Source organism: Fistularia commersonii, chromosome 19 (assembly GCF_037954325.1).
Source record: "Fistularia commersonii isolate RoL2024-O1a breed Wild chromosome 19, RoL_Fcom_v1.0, whole genome shotgun sequence".
Lineage (NCBI taxonomy): Eukaryota > Metazoa > Chordata > Actinopteri > Syngnathiformes > Fistulariidae > Fistularia > Fistularia commersonii.
In genome coordinates this window covers 37501-65000 of record NC_141302.1, presented here as the reverse complement: position 1 = coordinate 65000, position 27500 = coordinate 37501, and the positions used below count along the sequence as shown (strand labels likewise).

The 27500-nt window shown below is 54.0% G+C and overlaps 7 protein-coding genes across 13 annotated transcripts in view; 4 read left to right on the top strand and 3 right to left on the bottom strand.

Moving 5' to 3' along the window:
- The window catches only part of corin (corin, serine peptidase), a 10838-nt gene extending 7416 nt beyond the window's left edge, over positions 1–3422 (top strand). The window contains 5 exon segments of the mRNA XM_086165451.1: positions 1–48; positions 131–293; positions 745–853; positions 1973–2106; positions 2269–3422. The exon segment at positions 1–48 is cut by the window's left edge and continues 139 nt beyond it. Coding sequence (XP_086021577.1) covers positions 1–48; positions 131–293; positions 745–853; positions 1973–2106; positions 2269–2451 — 637 coding nt within the window. The 3' untranslated portion in view covers positions 2452–3422.
- A 392-nt stretch (positions 3423–3814) lies between these two features.
- On the top strand, positions 3815–9465 carry LOC147223126 (sodium/hydrogen exchanger 9B2). Of its 4 annotated transcripts, XM_086165449.1 has the most exons (14): positions 3815–3855; positions 4428–4487; positions 6082–6163; positions 6362–6532; positions 6729–6871; positions 7163–7290; positions 7388–7469; positions 7610–7703; positions 7782–7888; positions 7978–8127; positions 8192–8300; positions 8424–8560; positions 8629–8803; positions 9118–9465. In XM_086165449.1, the coding sequence occupies exons 1-14, from the start codon at positions 3841–3843 to the stop codon at positions 9204–9206; spliced, it is 1542 nt and encodes a 513-aa protein (XP_086021575.1). In that variant the 5' UTR covers positions 3815–3840; the 3' UTR covers positions 9207–9465. The 4 variants fall into 4 exon arrangements, with proteins under 4 accessions (XP_086021575.1, XP_086021573.1, XP_086021576.1 ...); XM_086165447.1 differs by having other exon boundaries at positions 7610–7888; XM_086165450.1 differs by lacking the exons at positions 7163–7290; positions 7388–7469.
- Positions 9466–9690: 225 nt separating this feature from the next.
- On the bottom strand, positions 9691–13089 carry gp1ba (glycoprotein Ib platelet subunit alpha). Its single transcript, XM_086165442.1, has 6 exons — positions 12478–13089; positions 11820–11915; positions 11536–11727; positions 11239–11334; positions 10988–11167; positions 9691–10775 (listed from the first exon to the last, which is right to left on the bottom strand). The coding sequence occupies exons 1-6, from the start codon at positions 12637–12639 to the stop codon at positions 9798–9800; spliced, it is 1704 nt and encodes a 567-aa protein (XP_086021568.1). The 5' UTR covers positions 12640–13089; the 3' UTR covers positions 9691–9797.
- Positions 13090–13156: 67 nt separating this feature from the next.
- On the top strand, positions 13157–15298 carry asgr1a (asialoglycoprotein receptor 1a). Its single transcript, XM_086165445.1, has 8 exons — positions 13157–13349; positions 13420–13518; positions 13701–13790; positions 13922–13987; positions 14359–14451; positions 14535–14689; positions 14840–14949; positions 15027–15298. The coding sequence occupies exons 1-8, from the start codon at positions 13292–13294 to the stop codon at positions 15175–15177; spliced, it is 822 nt and encodes a 273-aa protein (XP_086021571.1). The 5' UTR covers positions 13157–13291; the 3' UTR covers positions 15178–15298.
- A 91-nt stretch (positions 15299–15389) lies between these two features.
- On the bottom strand, positions 15390–21281 carry LOC147223123 (RPA-related protein RADX). Its single transcript, XM_086166090.1, has 18 exons — positions 21219–21281; positions 20672–20774; positions 19838–20131; positions 19280–19420; positions 19015–19181; positions 18665–18821; positions 18417–18525; positions 18215–18306; positions 18012–18137; positions 17800–17895; positions 17555–17728; positions 17189–17313; positions 16904–17115; positions 16763–16813; positions 16469–16509; positions 16121–16363; positions 15878–16027; positions 15390–15793 (listed from the first exon to the last, which is right to left on the bottom strand). The coding sequence occupies exons 1-18, from the start codon at positions 21279–21281 to the stop codon at positions 15669–15671; spliced, it is 2469 nt and encodes an 822-aa protein (XP_086022216.1). The 3' UTR covers positions 15390–15668.
- A 368-nt stretch (positions 21282–21649) lies between these two features.
- ift46 (intraflagellar transport 46 homolog (Chlamydomonas)) lies at positions 21650–24633 on the bottom strand. 2 transcript variants are annotated; one of them, XM_086165443.1, is made up of 6 exons: positions 24450–24633; positions 23310–23447; positions 22917–23212; positions 22508–22601; positions 22289–22420; positions 21650–22097 (listed from the first exon to the last, which is right to left on the bottom strand). In XM_086165443.1, the coding sequence occupies exons 2-6, from the start codon at positions 23418–23420 to the stop codon at positions 21744–21746; spliced, it is 987 nt and encodes a 328-aa protein (XP_086021569.1). In that variant the 5' UTR covers positions 23421–23447; positions 24450–24633; the 3' UTR covers positions 21650–21743. The 2 variants fall into 2 exon arrangements, with proteins under 2 accessions (XP_086021569.1, XP_086021570.1); XM_086165444.1 differs by lacking the exon at positions 24450–24633 and adding an exon at positions 24077–24205.
- A 1986-nt stretch (positions 24634–26619) lies between these two features.
- Positions 26620–27500, top strand: part of LOC147223121 (serrate RNA effector molecule homolog) — a 6055-nt gene continuing 5174 nt past the window's right edge. Inside the window, exon 1 of one of the 3 annotated variants that reach the window (XM_086165435.1) lies at positions 26620–26735. The gene's annotated coding sequence lies outside the window, so the exon portion shown is untranslated. Of the gene's footprint in view, positions 26780–27500 lie in introns of all 3 variants that reach the window. The other 2 variants (XM_086165437.1, XM_086165436.1) reach the window with 2 other exon arrangements.

The following is a 27500-nucleotide window of genomic DNA, read 5'->3' as shown; positions in this document are numbered from 1 at the left end:
CCTGATTGGGCGGCGCTGGGCGCTGACTGTGGCCCACTGCTTCGAGGGGTGAGGGGAGGGGTGGCGGGAGGTCACGTGACCACGGCCATTGTTACCTGATTCAGACCGGTGTGTGTGCGTGTGTGTGTAGGAGGGAGAATGCTGACCTCTGGAAGGTGGTCTTGGGTCTGAACAACCTGGACCACCCAGGTGTCCACAGTCAGACTCGCGGTGTTTCCTCCATCATCGTTCACCCGCGCTACAACCGGGCAGTGGTCGACTACGACATCAGCGTGGTGCAGCTGGACGCCGAGGTGGGTGTCGTCGCCGACGCCAGCATTATGGCTGTTTGCTAACATGTGGGTCCAGATGTGCTCTTGACTGCGGTCAGCGACACTGTCATTCGCTCTTTCATTCATTATCTATACCGCTTAGGACACGCTCAGGGTCACGGGGGGGCGGAGCCTATTCACCGGCCGTGATTGGACGACAGCGGGGTTCACCCCGGACCGTCAATCACAGTGTCCCGCATACAGACGTCCGACCTTTCACCCTCTCATTCATTCATACACACACACACACATACACGCACACACACATCTATACAGACGGACATGGCTGTTAACAGATCGTGAGACCGGATCAGGATCTGCTGGGGCTGAATGGAGGATGTTAGCCCCGCCCCCTGGCGCCACTTCCTGTCTTGTCCAACGTTCTGAATGGATGCCAAGCTCATGTTTGCGTGTGTGTGTCACCTGGTCTTAGGTTAATGAGACGGCCTTCGTCAGACCTGTGTGTCTCCCACCGTCTGGACGGCTGCCTTCTGCCGACTCCTACTGCTACATCACTGGCTGGGGTCACATGGGCAACAGGAGTATGCACACACACACACACACACACACACACACACACACATTTTCACACACAGTTGTTCATGCACAGACACACACACATTTACACACACACTCACACACAGTTGTTCACGCACACACACACATACACACACTCACACAGTTGTTCACGCACACACACACACAAATTCACTTACTCTCACACAAACGCACACATCTACACACACACACATTTACACACACACTGACACACAGTTTTTCACGCACACACACACACACACACACACACATTTTCACACACAGTTGTTCATGCACAGACACACACACACACACACACACATTTACACACACACTCACACACAGTTGTTCACGCACACACACACACATACACACACTCACACAGTTGTTCACGCACACACACACACACACACACACACACAAATTCACTTACTCTCACACAAACGCACACATCTACACACACACACATTTACACACACACTGACACAGTTTTTCACGCACGCACACACACACACACACACACACACATCCTCACACATTTACACACACACACATTTGTTCACAAACATTCACTGACTCTCATGCACACTAACGCACACATTCACGCACACACCCACACCCACACACACACACACAAACACAAACACACTGACACACACACCCACACACAAACTCACTGACTCTCACACACACTAACACACACATTGGCTCACACACACACATTTACACAGACACTGACACACAGTTGTCCACGCACACACACACACACACACACACACACATTTACACAGACACTGACACACAGTTGTCCACGCACACACACACACACACACACACACACATCCTCACACATTTACACACACACATTTGTTCACAAACATTCACTGACTCATACACACACGCACACATTCACTCACACACACACACACAAACACACTGACACACAGTTGTTCATGCACACACACACACACACACACCCACACACAAACTCACTGACTCTCACACACACTAACACACACATTGGCTCACACACACACACACACACACACACGTGCGCGCTGGTGCAGAGGGAGTGAAAGTGCTGGGAGCCAGTGAAGGCAGCCGCTGCTGTTGTTGTGTGTCAGTGCCGTTCAAGCTCCAGGAGGGGGAGGTCCGGATCATCTCCTTCTCCCAGTGTCAGTCCTACTTCGACATGAAGACCATCACTCCCAGGATGCTTTGCGCCGGCTTCGACGCCGGGACGGTGGACTCCTGCATGGTGAGAGCCCGGAGCGCCCGCCGCGTTGTGGGAGACCGAACCCTTTGTCGGACGTCGGGTTTTCCCGAGAGTTTAGCGAGCGGGGATCGGGACCCGAAGGCCCGTTTCTGAAAATAGCCCAGAAGGTGTGCAGTGTGTGTTTCTGTGTGCGTCCGTCCTCAGGGCGACAGCGGCGGCCCGCTGGTGTGCGAGGACGGCGGCGGCGGCTGGACGCTGTACGGCCTGACGTCCTGGGGCAGCGTTTGCTTCAGCAAAGTACTCGGACCCGGCGTCTACAGCAACGTCACGCATTTTACTTCCTGGATCCGGCAGCAGATATACGTCCGCACCTACTTGAGCAACTGACATCACTTCCTGCCAGCATTCCAGGAGGAAGTGATGTCACCAGACACGCTCGCTTCCTCCACATGTGCCTATACTTATACTGATAGCCTTCAGATTCCAATAAGCTCGTGCTAACTAGTTAGCCGGTAGACACGTGACTGGAACCGACACGTTTTCCGTAGATCTTCGCCTTCATGGACATGATGTTGTAGTGACTCGTTGGTCTTCGCCCTCGTGCAAATCTAACATGCACACACGTGCGCTTCCCGTTTGCCTCCATCCGTCATCGCAGAGCCGGGCGCTGCAGGCCGTGACGCTCCGCCCGCTAACCCGAAGCTAGCCGAGAGCTTCGCATTGGTGGACCGGACCCATCTGAGCCTCGATTCCACGGACACGACCGTTATCTTCTTCGACCATCTTCCTTCCCCAGAAGAGAAGAAACTTCGGTGACCGAATGATTCACCTTGAACTTCTCGGCCAAAAAAGTCTTCTTCTCTTCAGTTAACTTCAGCACGTACCTCCTCCGTCACTCATCCCAAAGACGAGAACCTTCCGAAGGCCTCCCCTGACCTCCTGTTAGATCTTGTGTTAGATCTTCTGGGGTTTCTCCAACATCAGTCTCTACCTTTACATCCGATCAGGGTTTTAATGGCAGAAGGTCGCCATGGCCAAAGGTCCCCCGGCTAGAATCGGACGGGGGGGGGGGGAGCTGACGGTGAGCGCCGTCCGACGTGCAAACCGTTGGTGTCCCCGGCGGTCGCGATGAGTGGCCGTCGGTCGACGTCCCCACATTCCAAGAGGTCGCCGTTTGCGTGTTTGTCTTTTTATGAATATTTTTCTACACATCTTTGTATGTCCCGCCGCTGCCACCACCACGGGCAAGTGTGCGCAGTGACGTGCAGGCCACCTGTAAGTGTGTGATGTCACTTCCTGCGTTGGCTTTACCTCCATGTTGTGTTTCTTTCACATCAATAAAAATATTCAGGCCGTCTCTCCGTCTCTGTCTTCCTCCACCTGCCTTCGGAGGTACAGGTCCATCACCAGAAGGTTCTTCACTGATCCTGTAAATGTGTGTGACACATCAGCTGTTTGTTCTCTGTTGTGTGGAACAACAGTTTCAGACACACACCTGCTATTATCTGATGATGATGAGATGTATGATTGTCAGTTTGACAGGTGTGTGTGTGTGTGTGTGTGTGTGTGTGTGTGTGAGAGAGAGAGAGAGAGAGACAGCAACATGTGCCTAATACAAGGATTCATTGTGTGTGTATTCTACATATGACAAACAGCAGTATTTTAAGCAGTTATTAGTGAGACACTGTATGTGTGTGTGTGTGTGTGTGTGTGTGTGTCAGGATGACTGCAGAGTCAGTCGTCTGTTTGTCACTCCAGTAGAGCAGCTGAAGGACGATGGGTTCCTCAGCCGTAAGTTCACTCCGCGTTCTCATGAAAATCTTTGCTGTCATTTTTATTATTATTCACTGTCATTTTTCTGTTTCTATTGTTGTTATTACTGTTATTATTATTTGACATCTTTGGTGTGTTTTATTATTGTAGCTTATCTTGTTAAGAACAACTTTATTTATCCCAAAGGAAATTGTTGTGCCAGAGTTTCAGGTAAAACATAACAATAATAAATAATAGTAGTAGTATTAGTAGTAGCATTGTTATTACTATACAATTTTTACTATTATTGTTGATGTTATCTGTCATCTGACCTAGGTGTCAGTCCAGGTGGTGTTCAGGTTGTGTGTGTGTGTGTGTGTGTGTATGTGTGTGTGTGTGTGTGTGTGTGTCAGAGGGAGTAGATGTTCAGTGCTCGGGTCTGAGTTCTAGGAGATGTTCCTCCTGGGGACTCAGATCAGCTCTGATGCTTTCAGACAGGAAGTGAGGGTCGTGTAAAAGCTGGTTTGAGATTTCCAGAACAAAAGGTCACCTGAGGTTCCACTGCTGTGTGTGTGTGTGTCTGTGCTTGTGTTTGTGTGTTTGTCACCCAGGTGGAAAATACAGACGCTGACGAACAAGACTGCTGGATGAGCGAAGATGCAGAGAAGCAGGTATGACCTTTGACCTCCCGATGACCCCGAACCCGCCTACGGACTGAACGGGTCGTTCGTGTTCAGTGTGAAACTCCGCCTCCACCTCTTGACCTTCGACCTCTGTTCTGTCAGAGAAGTTCACCGGGTCCAACACGCTTGATCTTGTGTGTGTGTGTGTGTGTGTGTGTGCTTGGTTTGATAATTAAGCAGTAATTCTGGTCACTGACATGAGGTGATGATGGACGGAAAAAGGGAAGGAGGAAGAAGTGAGGGAACAAAGGATTGAATATGAATGTGTATGTGTGTGTGTGTGTGTGTGTGTGTGCGTGTGCCATGTCTGTGACTCAGAGACGTCAACCTCAAGAAGCAGCTGGAAAATGTGACCTCAGCATCAGGAGATGTTGTTCTTCGAGCCTGACGTGTGTGAACCAGGTGCTTCACACACCTGGTGCTGAGTTAAACCTTGGTCCCCAAAAGAAGGTTTATCCAATCATGTGTGTGACTGATTTATGTCCCCGTGTTGCCGTACAAACCCATGCGCAGCATTGGGACCAAAGTGCAGCAGCTATTATGTGTGGCTTTGTTCCTTTCTCGCTCTCACACACACACACACACGCACACACACACACACACACACACACACGCATATCCGTGAAGCGGGAGAATAAAGTTCAGCTCAGTTGAAAGGAGAACTGGATTGTTGTTTTGGCTGCGGACATCAGACACCACGGTGAGGAAGACACTCTCTCACACACACACACACACACACACACACACACATTCTTGAGGGCAGTCTTGAGGTGAGGTGGTGGCAGAGGGGCAGAAGCTGCGTCAGCTGGTCTTCCAGGACTCCGTTTGTGGGTTATGGCGAGTCCCGTTCTACAGGGCGTGAACATTCCAGGCACTGAGAAGTCCAGAGCTGCTCACAAACCGGGTGGTGGAACAGCTCGAGATGGAATGTGAGATGGAACGGTATCTTCTCCAAGGCCGTTACGGGACTGGGAGAGCATCAGTGGGAGTGTGTCTCACAAAGTTCAGGGGATCCCAGAAAACAGACGGATCACAGATAATTTCCACACACACACACACACACACACACACACGTCAGAGGTGTTTGGAGACACCGGGGGTCGGGCTCCTCGGTCAGCTGGCAGGAGTTCCACTGCCTCTTGGATTCTGTCTCCTGCTCGGCTCTGATGGTTCTGCTCTCAGGAGGAACCAAACTTCTCCACCAGCACCAGCCAGAGGTCTGAGCCGTCTGTTGTTTTAGATGTTCTTAGACCTTGTTGTGTTCCTGCGTGCTCTCCGCTGTTGTTCTCCACTCTGGTCATGCTTTGTGACGGCAAAGACTCTTGGGCAGTAGATGTTTGTCAGCTTCTCTTCCAGCCAAACACTCTGAGAGTGCAGGGCGGAGGAACGGGACCATTTGTGGACGGGACCTCCTGCTCTGTCACACTTCACCCTGGAGAAACACCAGCACTGGTGCTTACTTCACTGTGTGTGTGTGTGTGTGTGTGTGTGTGTGTGTGTGTGTGTGTGTGTGTGTGTATGTGTGTGTGTGTGTGTGTGTGTGTGTGTGTGTGTGTGTGTGTGTGTGTGTCTATACTTGTAGATGACACGGTCCTCGTGCTGGATCAACTTAAAAGAGAGATGTCCTCGACCGCAGGGGTTGATCAACCTCCTTATCACCAAAGGTAACCATGCTGTTGCCATGGTAATGACACAAGCAGTCACGCGGTCGCCTAGGTAACACAGTGTCATCATTCCTGCGCGTTTACCCGAGTCTGATTCACAGCGGCCTTTAAAAAAAGTAAAATCATTAACGGTGAATGATTATCAGCTAACAATTAGTAATCAATTTTTTGTGCGCGTGTGTGTTTGTGTGTTCTCAGTGTTTCTCTTTGCCCTGCTGTTCGGAGTGGTCTGGTCCGTCACGGGGAGCGAGTGTTTGCCAGGAGGGAACATCTTCGGCGTCGTCATCCTCTTCATCACGTCGGTCCTCGGGGGGAAGCTGGTTGGGATGGTCCAGCTGCCCACTCTCCCCCCTTTCCCTCCACTACTTGGTATGACCCAAGCACACCTCCTCTCCTGTCCTTTCTCTCAAGCATGTCATCATAAGTTACGAGCAAGTGTGTGTGTGTGTGTGTGCGCGTGTGTGTGTGTGTGTGTGTGTGTGTGCGTGTGTGTGTGTGTGTGTGTGCGCACGTGTGTGTGTGTGTGTGTCTGTGTGCTTGTGTGTGCTTGTGTGTGTGTGTGCAGGCATGCTGCTGGCAGGGCTGCTGCTGCGTAACGTTCCCTACATCACGGATGCTGTTTACATCGACACTCACTGGTCTGCAGCTCTGAGGAACATCGCGCTGTCAATCATCCTGACTCGAGCTGGACTGGGCCTGGACCCCTCGGTAACACACGCACGCACACACACAAATCCACCCACACACACACACACACACACACACACACACACACACACACATACACACACACACACACACAATAGAACCAGAAGAAATGACCTGATGTGTCCAGGAGTCAGGCTTTTTTCTCCAGGCGTGGAACACCTGGTGGAGAGCAGGTTCTCACAAGGGTCAGGTTCTCCTCCAAAGTGTCTCCAGAAGAAACAGAGGGACTGCTTTCTGAAATTCTTTAGATATGTCATACCAGTGTGTGTGTGTGTGTGTGTGTGTGTGCAGGCGTTGCGTCGTCTGAAGGCCGTGTGTGTGCGTGTGGCTGTGGGTCCCTGTGTGCTGGAGGCCACCACCGTGGCCGTGGTCTCTCACTTCCTGCTGGGACTCCCATGGGCCTGGGGCTTCATCCTAGGGTACAAACATCTCTTCTCCTTGTCTGCCGTCTGTTGCTACCTGTGCATGAGCCTGGTGTGTGTGTGTGTGTGTGTGTGTGTGTGTGTGTGTGTGAAGGTTTGTTCTGGGCGCGGTGTCTCCAGCGGTGGTCGTCCCCTCCATGCTGCTGCTGCAGAAAGAAGGATACGGAGTAGGGAAGGTTGGTGAGACGCCTCATCCTCGGCAAGGCTTGGAGTCCAGAGAAGAGTCGTTATGTGCTCTAGCAGACGGCTGGGAGGAGGAGGTCCTCGGTGCTCCGAGAGGAAGCTCACGAACAGGCTGTTCTGCGTTGCTCTCCAGGGGATCCCCACTCTGCTGATGGCTGCTGGGAGTTTTGATGACATCTTAGCGATAACGGGGTTCTCCACCTGCCTGGGGATCTCCTTCTCCACGGGTCAGCTTACCCAGGTCCCCTCCGCCTTGAGGGTTCCTTGTCGTTTCTGTACGCCCCTAAGCTGTCATGTCACTGCAGGTTCCACATGGATGAACATCCTCAAGGGTCTTCTGGAGGTGGTTGGTGGAGTCATCGCGGGAACCCTTCTGGGCCTGTTCCTCTGCGTCTTTCCCAGCTTCGACCAGGTTTGACCTTCTCCTCCGTGTCGCTCCGAGAGTTTCGCCAAACGTCCTTCGGAAGCGGCCGTGTCCGTGACGATCGTCCGGTCCCGCAGGAGGACCTGGTGCTGAGCAGGACCCTCCTGCTGCTGGGCTTGTCCATCTTCTCGGTGTTCTGCAGTCACGCGGTGGGCTTTGCCGGCGCCGGCGGGCTGTGCACGCTGGTCCTGTCCTTCCTGGCTTCTCTGGGCTGGAGCTCCAGCAAGGTACGTGCATCAGCAAGGCTTGGAGTTCTACGCGGGGTCACACTGACGCCATCTCCCCTCGCAGGCGCCCGTGGCCTCCTTGGTGGGTCTCTCCTGGGACGTCTTCCAGCCCCTTCTCTTCGGTCTGATAGGAGCGGAGATCTCCATCGCATCGCTGAGCGGCAACACCGTGGGTGAGGACCGGAGCTCCCTCGCTTCACCACAGAGCCGTAGACCGGACGCCGGAGACCTTCGCGGTGAAGGATTAGGCCGGCAGCTCAGCGGGACGTCACCACGTCTGCTTGCGGTCTCTCCAGGTCTGGGTCTCGCCTGCATCGCCGTCGGCCTGGTGGTCCGGCTGCTCGTCACCTTCCTGCTGGTCCACTTCGGAGGATTCACCCTGAAGGAGAAGGTCTTCATTGCTGTGGCGTGGCTGCCGAAGGCCACCGTGCAGGTGGGTGCCGGGCCTTCGAGTCCCTCGGAGACCCGCGGTAGGACCTCACGCCCTCCGCTGTCCCTCAGGCCGCCATCGGCTCCAAGGCGCTGGACATGGCGAGGGACGCCGGGGACCAGACGCTGGTGGAGTACGGCCTGGTGGTGCTAACGCTAGCTGTGTTAGCCATCCTGACCACCGCTCCCATCGGGGCGCTGGGCATCGGCCTGGCCGGGCCACGCCTCCTGTGCCAGGAGGTCAAAGGTCAGCATGCACACACACACACACACACACACACACACACACACACACACACAGCGTCAGAACAAGAACATCCTCCACTCAGAAACGCTGAGTAGACTTTGGCAGTGGGAGGAACCTCCATCTGAGGGAACACGGATCCCTTCGGTCATGTGATCCACTTTTAAGTCACGTGACCGAAGGAGCGCTGGAGGAGCTGGAGGAGGAGTCTTCACCGTGAACATTGTTGACTTTCTGTTTGAGGAGGAGGAGATGACGAGTGGTCAGTAGAAGTGTCCATCACGGTGACAGACAATTCTTTCTCCTCTGAATCTCAGCGGACCCGTCGGCGGGCGGAGCCCCGATCCCCAGCGACCGCGTCATTGGTCAGGAGCTGGGTGACAAAAGGCTGGAGAGCAAGCTATGAGGCTTCTGATTGGATGAGAGAAGAAGGTGTCATCACTGGTGGCGTTTGGCCGCGTTGACACGTCAAATCAGAAGAAGGCGTCTTTCTGGTTTTCAGAAGGCCATCAGAGATCCAAGGAGGAACCCTCGTTCTCTTCGAGGGGATTCTTCTCCGACCTTCGCTTCCCTGTCCTCGGCTCATTTTTCTTTCTCTTTCTCATTTCTGAGATTAGCGCCGGCAGGCAGAGCTTCAAAGATAAATAAAGTCAGGAGATGTTCCTCCTCATCTCCACCAGGTGTCACTGAAAACAACCCAGCCTTCTTCTGTGCTTCTTCCGTGCCTCTGTACGTCCACGCCGGTGTTCCGATCAATATCAATATAAGCATCAATACCGGTCTGAGTATCACTGGTCACCGGTCGTTGCTGGCCTGTGATTGGCTCAGAGGACGCCTGGCGTCGGCCTTTACAGCTGGACATGGAAGAACAGGAAGCGGAGAAGAAAGAGAAGCAGTGACCCAATGAGTTTATTGATCCAAATGTCAATCGAGCTTTGATTAAACAGGAAGCGGCGGCTTTAATTCGATTGGCCGTCGAGGCCGTGAATGGATGAGGTCACAGCAGCTCCTCCTCACCCCCCCCCTCGACCCGGAGCATCGAAGGTAGGTGGCTAGGCGGCCCCTCCCAACCCCCCACCCGCCAGTCCCGCCCCCCCTCCCTCTCCTCTCTCAGAATCACGCTGTAGCGCATCCTGGAGACTCCGCCCCCGAGCCGGGCCGGACCCAGGAGCAGGACGCTGGTCCTGTACTGGACCTGTACTGGACCGGGAGGGGAGCCCTGCCCCCCCCCGGCCTGGTGCTCCGCGCTCCAGTCCCTGGAGATGAACAAAACGGAGCGATAGAGCGCCGTCACCCCCGGGTTCGGGGAGGCGACCCCCCTGCGCCCTCGCCTGGCCGGCGCCGCCCTGAGGGGCCCGTAGCCCACCCGGTACCAGGCCAGCAGGCGGCACAGGGTCCCGAGGGCCAGGGCCCCCGAAAACAGGCACAGCAGTAGGTAGCTTGCAAACAGCCAAACGCAGGGCCACTGCCGCCGCCCGCCACCGGTCAGCCCCGCCCACCAGCCAGGAGGGGGGGGCAGCGCCAACGTGACCTCTCTGTCCCCGGTGGTGACCTCGGGGGGGGAGTAGGTGACATCCAAGGTAGCGACCTCACTGACAAACTCTGTGGCCGCCTCAGTAGCCACATTGGCGACGACCTCGGTGGCCCCTGGTGCCACCTCTGTAGCCACCTCGATGTGGACCTTGGTAGCCATCTCGATGACGACCTCGGTGACGACCTCGGTAGCGACCTCTGTAGCCACCTCAATGACGACCGCGGCGGTGACCTCATTGGAGAGCACGTCTGAGACCCCAGTTGTGACAGCGGTCGGTGCAATGGTGGCCGGGTCCGTCCGGGCCGTCTGGAGGGGGGCGGGACTCGTGGCTGCGACAGGAAGCCGACCGTCACCTCTGACCACCTGGTCGGGGACGCAGAAGTCGGATTCTTCCAGCTCCATGACAGGTTGCCCCTTCAGATGCGAAGGAGATGCGCACACCTGCAGAGATAGTTGCAGGCCGTGAGGACAGCGGTCGGCGGACCGGAGACCTGGGCGGGACCTCCTGGTCCTCTGCTGGAGGTTCATACATTCCACAGCGCTCAGGTTCCTCTGAGGGCTCTGAGCTCTCCGCGCCTATCTCCTATCTGGCAGGAGATGCCTCTCTGCTCTGCACAAAGGAGGTAGCGGAAGCTGACCCGGTCTTCACTCACCACACTGTTGACGTCGTTGCTGACCACCGGGCCGTCCCTCACGTAGATGTTGAGGGAGTACTCGTCCAGGTAGCCGTAAAGGTACCCCAACGAGCAGAAGCAGGCCCACGGATTGGCCGAGAGGTAGAGATAGGGCACGTCCTCCTTGTGTACGAACCAATCCACTGGCATGTCGGTGATCTGGAACCAAAAGAGCGTGAGGAACTCCGCTCTCGCTCCGGGGTGACCCGAAGGTCTCTTCACGTTCTCACCTGGTTGATCTCCAGGTAGAGCGTCTCGATGGCAGGTAGGGGGCGGAGCATGGAGACAGGAAGCAGTGTGATACGGTTCGATGATAGGTCCAAGATCTGAAATAAAGGATGGAAGACCTCGAGGTGCCGGGAACTCTAGCATCCAGTGTTTGCATGCGGGGCTAGCATCCGGGGAAAGCTCAAATTGACATTTTGTGCTCGCACGAAGACACCGCCGATCCAGGCTTACTGTTAGCATGGCTAAGCTAACGTGCTGTAATTCATCCCGCCGATTCCCATGCTAACACGCTAACAGACCTCCAGCTTGCCGAGTCCGGAGAAGGTCTCGTTGCCCAAGAAGGCGATGGCGTTGTTGTCCAGGTAGAGCTCCGTCAGGCCCGGACATGCGGAGAAGGAGCCGTCGGGCAGCGATGTCAGGAGGTTCTTCCCCAGCCGGAGAACGTTCAGGGTGGGCAAGATGGCCGCCGCACTGGGGGTCACCTCTGGAACCTGGAGACACGAGGTCCACGTCAAAGGCCATTGCGCCCTCGCTGCGTCGGCCCGGCCGACAGGACGCTTGGAACGGGCCGGCCGAGCGGCACCTTGTTGTCCGTGAGGTCGATCTCGTGGATCTCGCTGAAGATCAGGTAGGAGGACCAGCTCAGAGCAGAGAACTGGTTTCTGGGAAACGCCAGGACCTGGAAGAGAGGCAGAAATGTTCTCACTGACAAGCTCCTTTCCGGAAACAGGAAACCTCTTCTGCTGGGTCCTGTCATCTGGTCCTCCTGGAGATAAGGGCGAGTGGAACATTAATGCAGGAAGGGGCTGTCAGCCCTCAAACACAGCCGGAGAGGAGCTCCTCTGGACAATCCCACGGAAAGATCTCAAACAGCATCGAGCGGGAGGCACCGAGAGATGGTCCTCACAGTCATCCGGGAGCTTGCTGATGCCGACGTCTCCAACAAAAGGGAGAAAGAATGTCATCGGCACGCGACCGAATCCTGATTCTTCTGCCGACAAACAAAGAAGAACGCTTCTGATTCCTACAATCTAAGACACAAAAAAACATCACGTTTACAACTGATGACTAAGATAATGATGCTCATCAGGAGGTCAGAAGGCAGTCAGAAGGAGGTCACTAGTAGATCAGAGGGAGGTCACTAGGAGGTCAGAAGGAGGTCGTTAGGAGGTTATTTGGAGGTGTTGAGCCTGGCCTGCTGTGAGCCGCATCTCTATCCAGCTGTGGTCAGATCTGCAAACCTTGGTTGTGGGGTCGAGATCCGGCGGGATGCTGCTGAAACCGGCCTCGGCGCAGGTCACCCGTGGACGGTGGTCCTTGTCCCGGTCGCTATGACAATCGTTCACGGCCCGAACCATGGAGGCGTGTTGGCCGAGGAGAACGAGGATGAAGACCAGCTGCATTCTGAGGACCGTCACTGTGTTCTGACTGGATCTGTGTGAGCGTCTCAGTGTGTGTGTGTGGGTGTGAGTGTGTGTCACAGGAAGTGTGTGAGCAGATAACGTGCAGCTGCAGCGTCTCCTTAAAAGTCTGCTCTGGAAGTGCAGCGTTGAAGGTCCAAACCTGCGGTTTCCTGGTTCTTCGTTCTTCTCAGGATTGTTTCCCGTGTGCCGTCAGAGCTCCGCCTTCTGCTCTCCACTCCCTGGACATCTTCATCGCGTACGGTTCGCCGTGTTAGCTAAGCATAGCTTAGCGGAGCTTAGCTCTGCGCTTAGCTCTGCGTAGCGTAGCTGTGATTCAAGGGTAAATACTCTCCTTCGAAGGTAAAGTAGGATTTTTGTGTTTTTTTTTCAAAAAAAGCGGCAGAAAGTGATTTTGCTGAAGTTCTGTTTTGCTGAAGTGAAGTTCTGACCAAAGCCCGTGGGGTCAAAGGTCACAGCCTTGAAAACTAACGGTGGAACCTGATTGGCCGCTGCGCCCGGACCCACGTGATGTCACCATCTATACAAACACGCCGCGTTCCAAAGTGCGTCCGGCGGCCGTCGACCCCGGCTCAACGCCACGTCCCACAGGAGGACAGCAAGACGAAGGACAGCAGGCCAAGGGGCTGTCGCCATGACGACTGAGTACCATGACAACTTGGACGAGAGCAGCGCCTCTTTTTGGAATAAAGGTAGCTGTCCACCTGTCTGTCTGTCCACCCGTCTCTCTCCATCTCTATCTACCTGTCTCTCCTCCACCAGATCTTCCCGTCTCCAGAACCTCCAGGTTCAGAAGCTGGCTGTTCCCTGGACTGACAGCAGCAGCCATCCTGCTGCTGGTCATCATCCTGGGAGCCACCAGTGAGACACACACACATCAAACACACATCATCAAATAATTGTATAATTCATGTTATTTATATATATATATATATATATATATATATATATATATATATATATTTATATGTGTGTGTGTGTGTGTGTATAAATGTATTTATATATAAATATATGTGTGTGTGTGTGTGTGTGTGTGTGTCCAGACACCAGTACGTTGAGTCGGTTGTGGGCAGTAGAGGTCAGCGTCGCCAACATGTCCGATTCTCTGGTCGCAGCGCAGCAGCTCAGTGCAGGTGAACCAGGTTCAATGTGGTTCTGAGAGGGTCTGAGGATGTCTGTGCGTGAGTGATGTTCAGGTGGTCCCTCCTTGGACGTGCCGTCGGGTCCTCCGTGGGCTGCATCCATGTCGTGCTTGTTGTTGCAGGAGCAGCGAAGAGCACCCAGCGGCTGAGGTTCGCCGTGGAGAGTCACAGGGACCAGCTGACCTCAGGTGACTCCGCCATGTTGGCCTTCTATCTCAGGGTGGAGGTCGGGCCTGAGTGGAGTCCACGGGACAGTCATGAACTCGTGGCTTTCCTGCTGCATTCGGATGATGTCGGAATAATACGAAAACGGAAATTTCTGATCTGGACTACTGTATTCGTCCAAAGGCCAGCTCAAGTCCCGAGAGCAGTGACACGTAGTTGGTGACGCTACAGATTCGGACTCACAATAGAGTCCTTAAACGCACTATTAAACAATAGAATCCCTGGAGCTCCTGAATGCAGCATCACTGAGTGTCTGCCAGTGTTTTTACCAGTGAGGAACGGTTAGGACACGACACTTGACCCTGTGACCTTTGACCTGTGTGTGTGTATTCAGTCACAGAAGCCCTGAAACAGCTTTCTGCTCTGGACTCCATCAGCAAGACAGTAGCCTCACTCAAGTGTTCACTGGAGAGACTCATCAACAACGGTACACACACACACACACACACACACACACACACACACACACACACACACACACACACTCAGCTAATCGCATGTCTATCCAAGGCTCGGTGACAGACAACTGCTGCCCCCTGGAGTGGCTTCCATTGGGCACGAGCTGTTACTTCTTCAGTAAGGTGTCCGTGTCCTGGAACGAGGCCAGGGACTGGTGCAATGGACACGAGGCCCACCTGGTCATTCTGCACACGGACGAGGAGTGGGTGAGCCTGTCTGTCCGTCCGTCCGCCTGTCCGTCCGCCCGTCCGTCCGTCCGTCCGTCCATCCGTCCGTCCGTCTGCTCTCGGTCGTCCGTCGCCGGGTCCGCCCGAGGTCCTGACTGAGCGATGTCTGTCTCTGTGTCTCTGGTCCAGGACTTTGTGATCCAGCACATCTCTGGCACCTTCCACTGGATCGGTCTGACCGACGAGAGGACGGGGAAGTGGGAGTGGGTCAACCAGACGCCGTACGTCATGAACAGAAGGTCAGGACCGTGTTTCTGCTCTCCAAATGTGTTTTTACCATCACTGAACACATAATGCTATGATTGTGCACGCACAGGCGGTGGAAGCCCGGTCAGCCCGACGCTTGGACCAATCACGGACTGGGACCCGGCGACGAGGACTGCGCTCACCTGCACTCTGACGGACGCCTCAACGACTTGCACTGCTCCTCCAAGCTGCGCTACATCTGCCAGAGGCACGGCACTTAGGCCACGCCCCCTGGAGACAGACCCCGCCTCCTGACCATAGGTCAAGCTCCAGCCAAAGCTCCGCCCCCCACACACCTGTTGACCTTCAGTGTTCCAACAAAAATAAAATCATATGACCTCAGTGTGTCTCCGATCACATCATCACACGCGCCGATTCGGGACATGATGCGGGACAACGGGAGCGTCCGATAGGTTGAAACAAGGAAATCGGCCGTCAACCCTTTATTTGCTTGTTCGATTGGCCCCTGATTGACAGTTTCAAAGATGTCCGACACATCGCGCCATTTACTTCGCACAGTTGCTCGGTCCAGGTGTCCATGTTCCAGGTTGTAGTCCATTAGTTCAGGAAGGAACTACAACTCCCACTGCACCTGTAAGGCCCCCTTCTGCAAGGTGGATTTCAGGTACCGGCAACTCCACCTTCTCGAGGTCCGTTTATGGGAACTGAGCTCTTGAACATCTGTGTGTGTGTGTGTGTGTGTGTGTGTGTCTCAGTCGGTCAGCAGGAACGCCCGGCTCAGAACCACTTCAGTCGTAGCTCCTCCCAGATGACAGGCATCCAGGACACACACTAGCCTCCGATTGGCTAGCTGAGCCGCCATGCCGATGAGGTCACCTGGTGGAGACGACCTCCTTCATCATCATCATCATCATCATCTTCGTCATGATTGTTTTTGTGTGTGTTTGCCTGCAGCCCCACCTGGCGAAGGTGGTGGGGTGTTTGAGGAGAAGGCTCCGTGGGCCAGGATGGAGGTCCAGGAGTTGGAGTGATGATGGAGCCGAGGCGACGAAGATAAAGCGGAGGAGTGAGGGAGGAAGGTGGCATCGACCAGAACCCCGTCCGAGAGAGCTTGAGACAGGGAGAGACAGACATCCATGTTTGGAGGTAGCTCTTGTCAGATAGTACGTGTGAGTGTGTGTGTGTGTGTGTGTGTGTGTGTACCCCTCAGCCTCAGTGTATAGTAGTGGTCAGACTCGAAGGTGAAGTCATGGTTTACTCTCCCCCCAATAGATGTGGCTTTCGCCTGCTCCTCCCTCCACTCGTGGTTATAGCGCATCCTCAGCGTTTCCAAGGCAACGTGTGAAAAATTTGGGGGAGGACGAGCACAGGGGACGGAGCGCTCATCTTCATCATCCTCTTCATCGGTGTTTTGCAGAAACTCCATGGAAGCATCAAACAGAATGACTGGACTCACACGCACACACACACACACACACACACAAACATACACACACAGATGAGTTCTGACACTGCATGTAATTACTCATGCACACACATTCAGACTCCTACCTGTCTTGTTGTGCTGTGGTCGTAGGGTCACTCTGGGACACCTGCAGACATACAGAGGGCGGGCTCTGATTGGACAGATGCTTCATTTGACCGTCCAATCAGAGCTCCTGCTGTTTCTTCTCTTTGTCCCCTCCCCCACCCCCACCCCCAAGGAGAGGATCTCTGCCTGCACATGGTAGCAAAGAGGAGCTGAAGCTTAAACTAACATGCTAACACTATGCTAATTGTGATGAGGATATAAGTCTTTGACGCATGAGTCAAACATGTGACGAGAGCCGGTTGCCATGACATCACCTCTTGTTTGGCGTTTCAGTCTGAAGTAGGGACTTCCTCTTGAGCGATTTTCTGTTCACATACAAAAACACACACACACAGAGTATATCAGCAAATTAGGTTCTAGTCAAAGACATTCAAGTCCTGTATCTTCCGCCTCACCTGGCTGCCAGGTGTGGGGGGGGCTGGAGCCTCTGCGGGCTGACCGTCGAGGACAGCGAGGAGGACGAGGGGGGGGAGGAGGGGGACGGATGGGGGGAACGGGGGGTGGAAGGACAGGAGGAGGGGGACGGACGGGGGGAGAGGGGGGTGGAGGGGCAGGAGGAGCGGGGAGGGGTCAGAGATCCGTCCATCCAGAACAGACAGCTATCCTCCTGGAAGAGACGTTAGCTTAGCAAAAGGGGGGTGGACACAGAATGCCGTTCGCTCGGCATCAACATCAGCTACCTGTCCTCTGCGGCTGTAGGTTACCATAGTAACAGTGGCCTGGATACAGAATGTGGATCGCTCCCCGCAGCAGAGGCTGTCCAGCTCCCTCTGCAGCTCCGCCCCTTGCAGAAAACCAGTTTGACCTGCTGACCAAAGATGAATTCAGCGCTAACCCCCCCGGTGTTGAAACCGTGGAACGACATGAATGTCGCGGCTCCTTGGGACGAGGGCATCTGTCGGAGATTCCCCGACCCGAAAGGTCACACCAGGTGTTGCTAGGCCAACTATCAGGCAGCAGAACAGAGGCCGCGCCCCCTCATTGCTGGCATGGAGGTAACACGCCCTTTCCCTTTTTCAGAAATGTGAGCACAACCTTCAACTGACCTCTCCTGTCCCTCATGAAGGCCTCCAGCGAGGTGGCGAGGGGAGGGTACGGGAAAAATCCTCCGATCCGTGCGCGGCTCAGCACCTGTCCTTCATCCTGCCCCTTCAGCCACCGCAGGAAATGTCGCACCGGCTGCAGCCGCCGGTACATCATCTGGGAGTGATGGCCAAGACCTGCCGACGCCCGCCACGTTAGGACGCCGAGATGTCACCTTGACATCCCCGTCACGAGACATCACGGTTACCTGTGCAGTAGACCTGTGTGTAGGTGGTATTGGTCAGGTAGCCCGTCCCCTCCGCCGCCCTGACAAGCCTCAGCCTGGTGCAGACCACCACCGACACTTGAGACAGACAGTGGGCCACAGAGCAGGGTCAGAGGTCAGAGGTCACTGGGTCAAAGGCGTCACCAGACACAACCCCCCCCCCCCCGGCTGCCGTCTGGCGGCCCGGATCTCACGTGGGTGGAGCTTGCCGTGCGTCTCGGGCTGCGATGTGGAGAATAGCTTAACCGTGATTGGCCGGTCGCCGGACCCGTCCTCCAGTCGCAGCCAGCGGTACTCCAACAGCTCCGCTCCTCGGCCGTCTGCCCGAGACCACGCACACCGGAGGTCACGTTCGAGGCGGAGGCGTCTCCTGGTCGGTCGGAAAACCAGCACTCACCCGTGCTCCTGATTCGCTCAGACCGACCCGCAAAGGTCAGTAGGCCGATGACATCACACAGGCCGCCGTGGGGACGGTCCAGGAGCTCCTTACTAGAGGACAGGGGGAGAGAGGACCGGTAAGGAGACCTCTTCTCTTGAGGAGGTGTGTGTGTGTGTGTGTGTGTGTGTGTGTGTGTGTGTGTGTGTGTGAGAGAGAGTACCTGCTGCTGAAGCTGTAGGCTGGAACAGGCGGCAGGTGTTGAGGACACACGGAGGACGGCGGGAGGACAGAGACGCGAGCAGATGGATTCCTGCTGTTCACGCTGATCTCTGCAGGAGACAAAATACCTCTGCACCTGCATCTCCACGGAAACAGTTGGACTCTGTGTGTGTGTGTGTGTGTGTGTGTGTGTTACAAACACTCTCCTCTGGATTCATAGTGAGGAGCTTCATGAAGATGGAGACCCACCGATGTCATCCTCCTCCGCCAGGAAGAGATGTTTGACCCGATAGCGTCTCAGGGCGATGATGTCACCGGGCTTCAGCCGCCGGTACCAGCGGACACAGGCGGTGTTCCACAACACCACGCGCACACTTCCCGTCTGGTCACACACCTCCAGCACCGCCTGGTGGGGACAGACAGAAGAGCAGGCCCTGCTGGAGGGAACCCGGGCAGGAGAGCACGAGAGAACAACCTCACCCGGCCCCCATCTTCATATCACACAGGTCCGAGACGACGCGAGAAGAATCTCCTACTGCCGCGGTCATCATGCGGGACTACCTTCAGTCGAGGAGGGAGACCGGCAGGAAGTCACTGACCTGATATGGACACTCACAGTTGCGGTCGCTCCTCCCATAATACATCAGGTGGGACTTGTTGATGATGCGTACGATCAGAAGATGACCACCGGGGCGGCGGGCCACGCCCCCTCCGCCACGCAGGAAGGAGGACCGCAGGTCAGCCACCGACACAGTGGGACGGAGGGCTGTGCGCACACACACACACACACACACACACACATACGCGCACACTGCAGGTTAGAATTGAGCAGAATCACAGAACTGATGCCATTCTCCATCCCACCTTGGTCTTGGTCCTCCTCCTCCTCCTCCTCCTCCTCTTCATCGTCGGGAGGTGGCTCGCTCCACGCCGCCCCACTGAAGTCCACGTTGTTCCACAGAGGTAAAAACACCGTCCTATTGGCTCTGAGGGGTAATAGGGGACCTGCAGGCCAATCAGACAGGAGGGGGTGTTGCCTAAATCACTGACCTGCAGGAAGGTTGGCTTCATCTGATTGGGATTATTCTCTCTGAAATAATCCCAGATTATACTATAACAATAATCTCATTATTTCTGCTTGGAAACACCTGACTAATAATAATAACAATAATAATCATAACGATACCAATAGAAATAATAATCATGACAACAACAGCAACAATAATAAATAACGATGATAGTAATAACAATGACGGTGATAATCATATAACACTAGAAACAATAATAAATAAAACAACAATAAAAATTGTAACGATAAGGATCGTGATAATAATGATAATAATGATAACAGTAACAATCAAAATGCTATTGGCTGTTGCCGCTGATAGCAATAATAGCCCCTGCAGAGTGAAACCGATGTACCTGCTGCCTCTGAGTTGCCAAACCACGGCAGCGAGTCTAAGTCCCGCTCTCTGCCAACATGGCTTCGGGCGTGACCTTTAACCTCTGCGCCGACCAGCCGGTAGCTGGACGGCGGGGAGGCGTCGCGGCCTCCGTCCGACCCCCGGGCCAACATGGCGGGGGAGAAGCGGACGTGCCGGAGCTCCGCCCCCGACCGCAGGACGCCACGCTCCACCAATCGGTTCAGCCCGGGATCCAGAGTGACTCGGAGTCGACAGTCCCCGTCCGTCAACGTGGCGTCGTAGAGGTTGTCGCCTAGGCAACAAGAGGAGGCGGCCACATCAAGAAGTCGGTCTGCTGCCGGTGGACGATTGTCTAATCGCTCATTGTTTTTCTGTTGTGAACATAAATTTTACTTTTAAATTTTTTTTATTTTATAGTACGCTTGAGGTACTCTGATCTACGATTTCAAATTCCTTAGCGCCCCATTGAGGAGAGTCATCCTCTACGGTGACCGTCACGGACGAGCCAATGACACGGCCACCTGGCGGCTCTGGGATGCGGTTGGGGCGCGACGCGATGCTCGGTAGCGCCTCGAAGCCGAGAAGGAGCTCGGGAATCCAACCGGCGACTGCTGGTCGCCTGAGCCACGCCCCCTCGACCACTAAGCCACGCCCTCCCCCCCCCCGACCACAAAGCCACGCCCCTCGGCCACAAAGCCACGCCCCGTAAAGGTAAGGTATTGACGACCTCTTTATTCTGTGTACCGGAATTTACTTATGTTTCTTGTTTCAAACGTTTTAAAGAATTTCCCTCTCGTTTGCCGTGTGCGTGTGCGTGTGCGCGGGGTCGGACCGTGCAGGATGGAGCGGGGGAAGTAGACGCAGGATCCCTGGTCGCGGCCGTAGCGCTGCAGCTGCAGCACCAACACACACTCCCTGCAGACGACCGGAAACACCTGCAGGACGATCGGGGAAAAATCAACACTGTCATTGTCGATGGAAGGGAAACAGGATGAGCCTGAACACGCTCTTCATGTTTAGTCCGTTAAGCCTTTCTTCTTTTACTGTTTAAACTTCCCGTGTGAATGTGAAACGTCGGCTCAGCCGACGGTGGCACAACAAGCTCCCTTCAAATATCTGCGGTTTTAGGGACTCGCTGATTCGGCGTCCCGCACCGGCGGACGTACGGCGGTCTGACGGGGGCTCTGGTCCGGATCGGTCGGTTCCCGGTTCTCCGGCTGAACCAAACACCTCTAACCTGCGGGGAGCCCGCCGTCAGAGGACGCGCTTCGAAAGGGAGTCCGTCCCGCGTGTGAGAAGGCGCGGACATCTCAGACCGATCGGCGGTACGATCGCTAATCGATTGACTATTCTATCGATCGATCGGAACGGCGGTGCACCTGGCCGGGACCGGATGTGGACCTGGACAGAGTCCTTTGGAAGACGCAGCCGGAAGCCGCCATGTTGGATCGGCGGGGAACAACAGCGCGGTGCATTGTGGGAGAAGAGCATCCGCTTCTCGCGTCGATGATCGATCTTGAATCGATGAGGTCGTTTGTATCAGCGGTCTGTTTCGCAGTACTTTCCTTTTTAACCACTCAGCTCCTTTTTTACAGCGATTCCCTTCGTCCACTCTGAAGCCGCCGTCTTCAGCGCTCCCTGCTGGCCGCTCCAGGAGCCTGCTCCTCATGTTTACAACATCATCATCCAACATCTCAGCCTGCAGGTTACTGACCATCATCCAACCATCTCAGCCGTCCATCTGCAGGTGAGGTCATCCTGTCACCTGACCAACCCCCAATTCATGCATTCATGCAGGACATGACCACATCCTTCCAGAGCCCTTTATTTGTTTCCATGTTTTTCGCCATTAACACGGAGGGGGTGCTGTGTGTGTGTGTGTGTGTGTGTGTGTGGGGGGGGGGTCAGCGTGTGTGAGAGAAGTGGGCGGAGTCTCTGAAGCCCAGATAGAGGGTGAAGAGCAGGTGTAGAGCCTGGATGCGACTGCCGTAGACAGGGATGTCCATGAGGGCACAGATGATGTCACAGTATTGCGTGAGGTCACAGTTGAGGCGTGCGGGCGGCGGCGGCGTGCGGCCCAGCAGCTCCTCCATGTCAGCGGGCCACTCCTCCATCAGCCGGTCCACGTCGGGCACAGCACGCACGTACTGCACGCTCGCTGCCGGCTTCGAACGGTGGAGAGCACAGATACTCTCTACCCAGACATCCACTGCTCTGGGATTGGACTGGGGGCGGGGCACGCTCGTCACCTTCTTCAGCTGACACACACACACACATACACACAGTTGGTGTTTGTATGTGTAGATCTCACTGAAGATGTGTGTGTATGTGTGCCTGTATTTTATAATCAATAAGAAATTAAATGAAAGAATAATTCATTCATTTTCTATTCCTCGTCTTGCTGTCAGTTACAGTATGTGTGTGTGTGTGTGTGTGTGTGTGTGTGTACCTCTGCGCCCCCATGCTGCTTGGTCTCCTCTGACAGCCACAGAGACATAACGGTAGGATCCGACTGTTTGACACTGGGCTCATCCAGAACCACCAGACCCAGACCATCGGATTTCCCGTCAGGCCTTGGAACCTGAACGCCACACAGGGAGGATGTTACACACTCACTAGCTCACTGCTTCACTGCTGCCATGGCAACAGGATGTGGTCAAGCACTCACCTTTAAGAAGGCATCAATGTCTCCCACAGCAGGGATAAAGTCAGGGATGAAGGGTTTCAGGTTGTGATCCAGCTCGATGGTCTGGGGGTTGTAACTAAGACGTGCACCCCATCCCATTCAAACACACACAGACACACATACACACTGATAAAAATCTTACAAATCGATGACTGTGAAACACCCCGAGCTAGGTACTGTGGAGGTTCTCAGGTCTAACCCTGGCTTCTCTCCTTCAAACATTCACGTTTGTTGATTATATGTATCCATTCGGAATCCACGTCCCCTCAATCCCCCACAAGATACTGGTCACCCCGGAATCAGGCCCGGGCAGCTAGTGTCAGCCTAGAACCGGGCCCAGGTGGGGTCACCCCCGGATCGGGACCAGGCTGGCTCAGCCCGGGACACTAACCGCATGATGTACTGGAACAGCTCTTTGATGTCGGTGCTGACGGGCAGGTTGGCGAAGGCTGCCGGGTCGTAGGCTCCTTCCGGAGCCTCGCTGGTCTCGTCGTCGTCGTCGTCGTCCGAGTCATCGTCAGAATCCTCCTCCTCCTCCTCCTCCTCCTCCTCCTCCTCCTCAGGACTGCCGGGCTGCCGGCTGATCGGCTCTTTGACCCTTGGAGGCGTCCCATCGTCTTCCAAGTCGTCGCTGCTGCTGTTGGCGGACATCAGGCCGCGCCCGCCTCTCCTCGGTCTGGACCGGGACTGAAAAGCGGAGATTGGCTGAGCGGAGGTTTCCTCCGATCATCTCCGGGCCCTCCGAGGGGTGAGGGACCTGGACCCGTCATGTCAACGCAGCTACCTGCCGGCTGCAGACACTGGCGACCTCCTCCGGGTCGGTGACCTCCACGCACTCGTCGTAGGGCTGGTTCTTCAACGGGCCGGTGCGTTTGAACCGGACGGCTCGATCCATAGGACGGCGGTGGTCCGCCTCGTCGCGCTGTGGCGTACGGGCAGGGAAGAACCAACATGAGGTGAAGGAGAAAACGACAAAGTTTGAGTCTGTGCACTCGTCCAGGTGACCCAGGACCAGGTGAGTGAGTCTAGGTCAGGGCTGGGCAAACTGCAGCCCGCGGGCCACATCCGACCCGTCAAAGATCGGTACAGAATTCATACTTGATGTGAATGACTGCATGATTGGATCAATGAATGTGGGAGCTCAAATAGGAGATTATTTCATTTTTGGAGCTACTTCAGAATTTTCCGGAGCTGAACGACAGATTGTCTTAGGGATTTAGCCTTTACTGTGGACAAACTGACACACACGAGTAAGCTGCACATGAAACTACAAGGGAAAAAACGGTTTGTGCATGAAATGCAAGCAACCGTCAGAGCCTTCAAAACCGAGCTGGTTTCATTTTCAAAACAAATGTCAGACGAGTCTGATATGTACCGTTAACAAATGCGTTTTTTTTTTGTTTTTTTTTTTTATATGTATCGTATCTTTTGGTGACCCGGCCCGTCTGTCAATTTTTAAAAGTCATTGTGGCCCCTCACCCCTGGTCTAGGTCTAGTCAAGTGAAATTTTATTTCACGGTGCCAAATCACAGCCGAGTTATCTGACGGTACCTTCCTTGGAGAGAAGGCCAGAAAGACGTGCACAAACCCCCCATGATTGAGCACCAGGACACAGCGGCGTGGAGGCGGCCTTCTGTCTCGACCGGGAGGAGCCGAAAATCCGACCGAGCGAGAGTTAAAGGACCGCGGCGTGAGTGAGGCCGAGACACTGCAGCGACATCGTCACAAGATACTGGCGCCAGGGAATCAAATCACGATGGCACGCAACAAACGGCCGGCCTGTGCTGCTCCGGTGGCGGGGCGGGCCTCCGAGGGAGTCCGGACGCATTAGCGGGGACCGGAGCGGCTCTGCGGGCCCGTTACATCTCACGACTACACCGGCGACGCTAATGTTAGCCACAAGCTACGTCAATGATAAACACACCGAAGCTCCGCTAGCACACGCTGGGCCGGTAGATAGGGGTCCAACCGGGAGACGGGGGTCCAAACGGGAGACGGGGGGCCGCGGATCCAACCGGGGAGAGGAGGGTCCGCGGTTACAAAAACGCTCCGTTCATCGCTTTCGATCGTCGGTGTGACTTTGAGCGGTGGGCGCAGCTAGCTAGCCGAGCGCACGGCTCTGGCTCTCACTGTATCCTAGCAACGGGGCTCCCAAGGCATCACGGGAAATGTAGTTCAGGCCACCGGCGCTCGATCGTGTAGGAACGACTTGGTTTCACTTCCGGGCTTGCCTTTATTACCGCGGCTACAATTAACAGGACAGAACAGTCGAAATGAAAGGGCGAAAACAATACGACTGACGCGACATAATTAGTTTTATTCGCCAAACCTAGGAGTACATGTAGATGTCTCGTATTTATTGTTGTTGTGCTGCTGTGACAAACGGATTTTGCCGATGGGGATCAAAAAGTACTGTCTTATCTCTTACTATTCTGGGCTGCCAATAAATATTCGTATAGTCAAGTGTCTTTTTGTGTTTATATCCTCCAATGCTTTGTGTCTTTTCCTACTCGTTGTTTTCTGTCTGTCCAGCTCTCGGTGCCATTTATCTATTATTAAGAGGAGTGGCCTCGTTTCTGTACATTTTAAAAAGAAGGGTTGATTCAGAACTAGAAAACGTCATTAGCTCCTGAGTGGCAATTGTGGGGAAGCAGATCTGACATCTAAACGTGTGAAAATAGGAAAATTAAGAGATGAGATGAGAACAACTTTATTTATCCCGAAGGAAATTGTTGTGCCAGAGTTTCAAGCAAAAACATAACAGTAGTAGATAATAGTAGGAAGGAGGGAGAATAAGAATGTCTTAAGAAGGTCTTAAGTACAAAGATTTGAAGATTCCCTGCAGCTGAGGGAAGAGGAATTAAAAAGTCTGATAGCCTCAGGTAGGAAAGACCTCCTGTGGCGTTCAGCGGAGCTCCTTGGTGGTATTAATCTACGACTGAAAGAGCTCTGACAGGATGACAGTGTGGCATGCAGGGGGTGATGGACGTTATCCATGATGCTGAGAAGCTTCCTCAGCATCCTTCTCTCTGACACCTGCACAACAGACTCCAGTTCCACTCCTAGGACAGATCCAGCTCTCCTGATGAGCTTGTTGAGTCTGTTAGCGTCAGCTGTCTTGATCCTGCTGCCCCAGCACACAACAGCGTAGAAGATGACGCTGGACACCACCGAGTGGTAAAACATCCGCAGCATGGTCCTGCAGACGTTGAAAGATCTGAGCCTCCTGAGGAAGAACAGGCGGCTCTGACCCTTCTTGAAGATGGCATCGATGTTCAAGGTCCAGTCCAGTTTATTATTCAAGTGGACACCCGGGTATTTGAAGGTGTCCACAATGTCCACTTCTGTACCCCCGATGGTGACCAGATTCAGGTGGGTCCTTTGTTTCCTGAAATCCACCACTAGCTCCTTTGTCTTAGACACATTGACACAATTGTGTGGATGCAATTAGTATAAAGAATGAGGGCCAAATAAGAATCAAATCTTCTTCTTCTTCTTCTTTCGGCTTTTCCCGTTAGGGGTCGCCACAGCGAGTCAACTTTTTCCATCTAACCCTATTCTCTGTATCTTCCTCTCTCACATCAGCTACCTTCATATCCTCTCTCACTACGTCCATAAATCTTCTCTTTGGTCTTCCTTGAGACCTCTTGCCTGGCAGCTCCAATTCCAAATAATTCCAAATAAGAATCAAATAAAAATACAAATAGGATCAAAAGGATCCTCCTGCTTTTATCTATTATTGTTATGTTTTTGTTTGAAACCCTGGCACAACAATTTCCCTCGGGATGAATTAAGTTGTTCTAATCTTATCTGAAAATGAAGTTAAACAATTAACTAAATGGGGAACTGGGACGGCTAAATAATGTGTGTGAGGGTTCTAAGTCATCCAGGTCATCGGCCGATCTACTATTGTCATATGTCATGATCTGGAGAAGCCGTTGGGTGAAGGTGAGGCGTCGTCACGAACACAACCCACGTTCACGGGCCTCGACCGCGGCTGACCGGCCCCCGGTTGAACGCGCAAGGGCCGCAATTCCCCTCCCGGGCGCTGGAGGGCGACATCCCACCAAGGAGCCCTCCAATCTCGAGCGGAAACAACGCGAGGCGGAAGTTTCGTGAGTCCACTGTGATCTGCGTCTGGCGGCGGGACGGTTGTTTTTTTGGAACGACGAACACAGCTTCTTTGTTCTCCCAGGCGGCGGACTTCCAGGTACACCGCCACCTCGGCACATTGTCGCCTTTTCACGGCCAAAGGTGAAAATAAAACGGGAGCGAAGGTTCGGCTCTGGGCTTTCGCCTTAGCCTGATGCTAACTAGCATTGAGGCTAATAGCTAGCTGGTGCTTCGCCTCCCCTAAGACTCGGGGGGGGGGGGGGGTAACTTGTATTTGCCCGCATGCTGTCCGAGTTTAAAGTTTAAATATCCCACTTAATCATCTATAGAATTCCACATTCGTGAAGTTCCAGCCCCGTGAGGACTCCTCCCAGTCGAGTTTTTCTGATTTGAAGATCAGAAGTTAAGGAGTCTAGAGGGTGTTTTCCTGCGACCGTTCATGTTTATTATGGGTACTTGGAATATCAGATTTGATCAACCTATAAGCACTTTCGGTGAAAACATTTTAAAAGCTGTGGGCCGACCGACGGACTTTTTTTTATTATTACTCAAGCTAATGTCCTGCTAAATCTTCTCAGCTCATCTCCAGGTCAGCTGTTATTGTAGGTAACTTGTATCTGATTTTTAATTCATTAGCCGGCGTTATCCTATCTTTGTTTGCAACGATGTTCTGTGTCAGAGCCCAAATGTATGTGCTTCTAGTTTTGTAAAGAGCAACGCTCTAAGTTCTAGCACGAAATGAAAGTCAACTATTACGATGGATTTTGACACATATGTCAGTTTTCCAGACAGCACTAGCACTCTGCTTTTTGCCTTGCTTTTCTTCAACCGTCAGAACCAGCTGGTGGAAGAACCAGGGCTT